Source organism: Pteropus vampyrus, unplaced genomic scaffold (assembly GCF_000151845.1).
Source record: "Pteropus vampyrus isolate Shadow unplaced genomic scaffold, Pvam_2.0 Scaffold43, whole genome shotgun sequence".
Taxonomy (NCBI): domain Eukaryota; kingdom Metazoa; phylum Chordata; class Mammalia; order Chiroptera; family Pteropodidae; genus Pteropus; species Pteropus vampyrus.
This window is the reverse complement of record NW_011888824.1, coordinates 1764557-1771160: the sequence shown is the minus strand read 5'-3', so window position 1 is coordinate 1771160 and position 6604 is coordinate 1764557. Positions and strand designations below refer to the sequence as shown.

General features: G+C 37.7%; 1 protein-coding gene across 1 annotated transcript in view; it reads right to left on the bottom strand.

Moving 5' to 3' along the window:
- SAMD3 (sterile alpha motif domain containing 3) overlaps nucleotides 1–6604 on the bottom strand; it is a 39076-nt gene that overhangs the window by 14448 nt on the left and 18024 nt on the right. The window contains exons 4-6 of the mRNA XM_011358718.2: nucleotides 6204–6389; nucleotides 5873–5957; nucleotides 3690–3857 (exon numbers count right to left, since the gene is read on the bottom strand). Coding sequence (XP_011357020.1) covers nucleotides 3690–3857; nucleotides 5873–5957; nucleotides 6204–6389 — 439 coding nt within the window. The remainder of the gene's footprint in view (nucleotides 1–3689; nucleotides 3858–5872; nucleotides 5958–6203; nucleotides 6390–6604) is intronic.

Genomic DNA, 6604 nt, shown 5'->3' with positions numbered 1-6604 from the left:
ATTAAAAAAAAAAAAAAATTTATAGTATAAAGTGTAATTCCTCTACACTGCCTTGCAGTTCCATATAATCCCTATAAACTTTTAAAGCCAGTGTCTTCATCATTTAAAAAGGATAATATTGTAAGCGACTTATAAAATTACTTATTTAAGTTTACTGTTTCGAGAATCTAATTATACTTCTATTTTGTGGATAAAAAAAGGCATTCTATGGAAAGTAACCTTGCAAGGAGATCCGAGCATACATTTTTAACTGGGCAGGTCATGGTGAGTAGTTACATCCCAGGCATATAACTTCTTTAGTAAAAGGCTTATTTTTGCCTTAAGCAAAAGCCCTATCCATTGTTTCTGTGCATCTAGGTTAAAACACATTGAAATGCCCCCTTCCAGATCTGTCCCTCCTCCTTGTGTACTGACCACTCTTTCATACCCCTCTTTCTAAAGCAGACTACCCTCAAGAGAGCACATAATCTTTAGTATCGTATAATCTGATCCTCATTCTTTCTCCCATCCTCATGTAATCTTCCTTACATTCCCACCTTAATTTCAAATGCGTAAAACAAACTGCAAAACTGTCATCCTCCAGAGCATTTGAGATCTCGCTTCCTCGCATATGTCGTCGGTTTGGCTCAAATAAACTCATATAAATTCTTTACAGTTTTGGACGTTATTAAGTCGACAGTTTATAAATACGTGATGAAGTATAGGAAAAGATAATTAAGCAAAAGAAACAAATTTATCAATTCATAAGTCTACAGATTTATTTGGACCTAAAACTAAAAGTCAGATGAATAAATATAGCACTTATGCTGCATTTGGCTGTGTGACCCTACAAGCAGCAGAGACATGAGGTTGTGAGGTTGGAAAAGGACTTTTAACTATTGCAAAATACCCAGTACTTTGCGGGATTTGTTCTGGGTACATAGTCTGGGATTCTGACGAGTACCGCTATCCACATAACATGGCGACAAGACTTTTTAGTCGTTGAATATGAGGAGCCCAGATATACTGAAGCATGGGTGGGTGTTTTGGTGCTGCTGATGCTTCAAATTTTGTAGTATAGTTTGTGCTATGCTAAAAATAAACTATCCCAGGAGACTGAGATCGGAGAGAGAGGGACAAAAAAATCACTAGCCTATGCTCAGACTCACACAAATTCTGCAGCTGCCTATGTTATCTGAAGAAGTCCATGTGACAGGACTAAGAAATGTACCTTCCTTCATTGAGACATCTACCTGAATCCTTCCAACCTCTAAAGAACGACAGAAACAAAACCAAACCAATGAAAATCTCTTCCTCTCCTTTCTTCCTTCTCTTCTCAAAATCTTCCTCCTGTTTAGCCAAAGCCTCTTCCCTGCCTTTGAGGGAATGGCCTGATTCCTGGCTTTTTGCCTGAATCAGCACTTTCCATTTCTGCAGCACAGGGAATAACTTTTTCTGTATTATAGAAATATTGTTCCCGGTCAAGAAACTTTTTAAAATGTGAAATTACCAGTGTCTCTTAATCCAAATATCTTCCATTTTCAGAAATCTTAAAGATATTAAAAAGCAGCTGTCAGAAGTTCAAAATGGAGATCGGAAATTTTTTCGGCAATTCATCTTAAGTATAAAATCGCATGAGATAAGTAGTATATTCAGCGGATTTGTTCCTCCACTCTTCTTAGTGTTTTTACATCTGCTTAATTACCATGGAGGGTACGACACACAGTTGTTTCTGTGTGTAATTTTCTATTATAAATATTTCTCCATCTTTTAAAGCTTTGGCTTTACAGATCATAAACAGGGATGCTACAGTTTTTAAAAGAATCAGCAATTTGTAGTTCCATTGGTAAGGGGGAGAAAAGTAAATCCTTACCAATTAGATTGTTTGTCAGGAAAAATGTTATCTTTTCGGATGTGAACAATGACCACTTTATAATCGATTTTTGCCCCAGCTGGCAGGAAGGTCAAAACTAAATCTTTTTGCAACTTAATTTATGTTGGGGCCTTGTACATTCAACTCTCTGTGGTTTTTGAAGCAAAAGCCCCTGCATGGGTCTCAGCAGGATTCATTTTAGGATTCAGGTATGTCTGGGGGATGGGAGGAGCCATGAAAGCTGTAGTTACATAAAAAAGTAAGGTGGCTTTGAGAAGGAACACAAACATGGGTGTACAAGTTGGTTCAGTGATGATGTGTCAACAAAAGAGAAGCTACCATTTAGCCTTGTGTCCCTGGAGATGAGCCCTGACCTCAAGGATTTACCCTTGAGTTCTAGTGCTGGGACAATTGCTAATTTTCCAATTTTACCATTCATTCATTCCAGTGAATTTTAGTGGGACATGCATCATGGAAAAGAAGGAAAACTGAGTTTGCAAAATGTTAATTTATTTATAAAAGAACTCCATTTTTAGTAGACTGAAAATCGACTTTTTTTGAGAAAAACAATTTATGCATAATCATGTTCCTTTGTAGAGTTACTTTTAATTTTAAGAATATAAAAGATATTTTTAAATAAATGTAATTCTGTCTTTATCGTGATTTTAGCTTATATTAGAATATAGCAGTCAAACTTTCTAAAAAGTTACGCCACTAAATTTAGGCGCCTTCCAACTGTCTTGTCTTGTCAAAGAGCAGGCAGAGAATTATATTATCTTAACTAGCCTATTATTTGAAAGTTCTTTTTAAAATTATAATAAGCTATTTAAATATATACCTTTATCTAAAATTTTTCTTTATGTATGATGCTGGGATGAACGGTTTACAAAATATGTTAAAGAACATTCATGTCCCCTGGAGCTATTAGTAGTGCTAATAAAACTGACTCGACCCAATAGGCTGCTCTATTAATGGCAAATAAATATACCAGCTGAAGAACAAAATGGAATATTTGTACCAAGTACATTCACTAACATAAATGTGTTTGTGGTGAAGAACTGAATTATGTATTCATGTTGGATTGATGTGGAAACAGAACTGGGGGAGCATGAGGTTTAGCTTTTATACTTAGGGTTTGGACATCCTCCCTAAGGAGTTCAATCTACTCTATCTGTAGAGGACATTCTTGTTTCTGAGGATATTTGGGGGCTCCGAGGCAATTAAGGAATACTTTTAGGATCTCGGATAATTATAAGCCACGTGGACATTGTATACAGCAAACCCGCTGCTGAGGGAGAAATCTCCAGGCCCTGCCTGAAGTCCTTGGCCTGACATTCCCCATGGCTGCCTTGGGTGGTGTGGGACCCCTTCTGATCAAAGAAAGGGCAATACAGAGTATGTGTCGACACATGTGCACTACCTTCCTCCATGACACATTGAGACTACAGCCTACCTAACTCTACACTACGAGTATTAAAAACTTTCTGTACCAATAAGAACCACGAGAACACAAAATACATTTAAGATGACAGGAAGCTATTCAAGGACCCAGAACATAAGGATTTTTCCAGTTTTTTCGAAGATTGTAAAAGAATAAGCATGAGATGTTCAAGAGCATACTCTGCTCAGACTGGTTTTGGAAGTTCCCTTCTGGAAATACTGTCATTCGCATTATATGCTATGCAAAACAATTTTTTTTTCTTTCTGACTACACCAAAAGGATACTTATTTTGTTTTATTTCAAATGCTACTACTTATTATCCCGTAATCAATCAACTGATCAATAAGTTGTCAGAGCAATTAAAGATACAATTAAAGAATAATTAAAGATTCTTACTTTTATCTGGACAATTTTAATTTCATCGAATCTTATATCAGCAAGAGATCTCCTTGTCTGGCCTCTTCGGTGTCCAAATTTACACTTATTTCTCATCACTTGTTCATCATCTTCTATGGGTCTCCGAACATATTTAAAGCGATCTTTGAGGGCTCGTTTCCATAAAAACTGAATAAAATAAAACAGGACAGTTAATCTTTGAAGAGGCTGAAATAATTCTATATAAACAATAAAATCTTTTCTATCACTTTCGGGCTGGAAATATTTTCACATCACAGTAACAGAAATAATATATCTATCATTCCATTTACCCTTAGAAATTCTGTGATACTGCTATAAAAACTGCAAACCTTATATTATAAATAAGAAAACGGAGTCAGAGAAATAAAAATATTTTCCCAGTGTCATATAGCTATTGAGTAAATATACTGGTTCTTGAATCTAGATTTTCTAATTCCTAAAATTGGATACTTTTCACCTTACTTTGCTGTCTCCACAACGTACTCTACTTTTCTAGTGAGCTCTAGAAAGGAACCGATAATGGCTTATGCATACAAATTGATGCATTTAAAGAAAATTTATCAATCCATATATGATTTTTCTATCATCCCTTGAAATTCGCTTCGGTGATTACTATTGGCATTCACTCTTTAAATATTTGTGGAACATTTACTGTTGCAAACACAAAGATATCCCTCCCCCACCCTGCTGGTATCTAACTCTCGCTCTGCCTCCATCCAGATCTCAGCTCAGTCACCACTTCCTTATGGCCACCCTAACAGCTGTTTTCTGTTGATTGTCAGCTCTCATCTTTCTTTGTCAACACTTATCACACCGGTATGTACCATCATCTATGTGACGATATTCTGTTTCTGTTGCTTTTCTTTTCTGTTCTTTTCATTCTTTCTCCCTTCCTCCCTCCCTTCCTTCTCTGTCTTACTTCCACTGGGCTACAAGCACGCAAAGCCAAGGCTCATGTCTGCTTTGCTCACCAAGCCCAGCACAGTGAGAGAGCAATAAGGTCAGTCCTGACCATTTCAGTGGGTTTTGGGAGAGTCAAATTAGTAGCTATTTGTAACTAAAGTGCTGTTCATAAAACCTTCCACAGCCCTGGTGAGGTGTACTGTGGGTTGAGGTTGGGGGACAGTTTTGCCCCTGATTAAGCACCTGGGAATGTGTGAGTCAGAGATGCTTTATCACTTCCCACAGGCTGGGATTCCGGACTCCACCATCATTGTTTAACAACAGCACAGAAATAATGGATGGTTTATATTTTTTTAGCCTTGAAATAGTGCAAATATATTTTTTCTCTCATATTTCCTATAGCTCTGAAGGTTTTCTAAATCTGCTGGCCTGCTGGGAAGTATTATAACGATCAACTGCTAGGACATTTTTAAATTGCCAATTTCTTCTTCCCAGACTCTCCCTTCTCTCCTTATTAACTGTCTGATAGGAACAAAAATAAAAAGACAAATCAAATGCAGTTTTTCACATGAGTACTCAACCAACGAGTTGCTACATGCCTGGCATCATGAGTTCCTAATTCAGATGCCTCAGTAGATAATATTTATGTCATTGATTAATCGTCCCCCTTCTCCATAGTTTTCCCACTGGAGGGCGTGTGGAAAGACCTACATGAATACAGCTCTCCTCTGCAATAAAAAACAGCCCTGAACTTATGGGCCTCCTGATCTGATACGTGAAGCAGTCCACAGTACCACCAGCAGATCATTGCCCAACATTTTAAACCCAAATATAATCATCAAGAAACATTCAGAAAAACCCAGAATGTGGACCATCTTACACAGCAACTACACTGGACTTGTCCAAAAAGTAAATACCAGGAAAAACAAAAAGAGCAGAGAGATTGTCCTAGACAAAAAGAAATCTGTACCACTTGGTAGGGGTGCTGGTAATAGGGGAAGCTATGCATGTGTGGGGGGCAGAGGATACATACGGAGAAATGTCTGTATCCTCTCAATTTCCTTGAACTTAAAACTGCTCTAAAATATAAAGTCTATAAAAAAAGGAAGAGAAACACAAAGAGAGGCACAGAAGGTATCGAGGAGAAAGAGAGAGAGAAGCTGAAGAAATTGGGGTGAGGCATAACATTACTGAACAATGCAAGGCAATTATTTTAAGATGGGCCGAGATTAACAAAATGGCACCATGCGGTCACTTACAAAGCCACAGCCATCCTCGTCCAGGAAAGGGTGGGCCTGCAGGAGGGCGTTGACCACATCGTTATACTGCTGCGTGGTGGGATACCTGGTCAGCGCAACAAGGAGGACACTTATCACTTCAAGCAGCTCACATTCCTTCCTTTAAGGTTTAAATTGCACTCACTTTTCTTCAACTCTTTCTAGATAACAGTGTAGACATTCAAATATTGGGCCATGTTGGACTTATTACCAATATGCCATCCCAAATCCGAAGAGAGTTGGTTCCAAATGAATTCTATTTTACTCTGAAAACAGACCCTCTCCCACAGGAACAAGACCTGTTATTACTCACAATGAGCCTTCCAGATACTTAGTCATGTCGGCCTGGAGAAACTCAATGATCCTTATCCTCACGCTATGATCGGGACACTTCTGTTCTGCTAGCATGCTCTTGACATCATAGGGAAACTCTGGTAAAACATAGGACTTTGTCCAGTGTGATGCTTTATTCCTTGCTAGCACATGTTTCACATTCCTTCTGTTAAATAAAAATACATGCAGAGCGAAATTCTATTGTAAATACATGCAACTTATTAATTTCCTACATCCTGAGAAATTATGTTATAAACCACTTTCCTAAGACCTACATATATGAAAGTCATCAATCCCTCTTCCATCCATTCATCTATCAGTGAATATTTGAAGGCTCATTAGGTATCTCTGTTTTCTTTTCCTTTGTACACACATAAATAC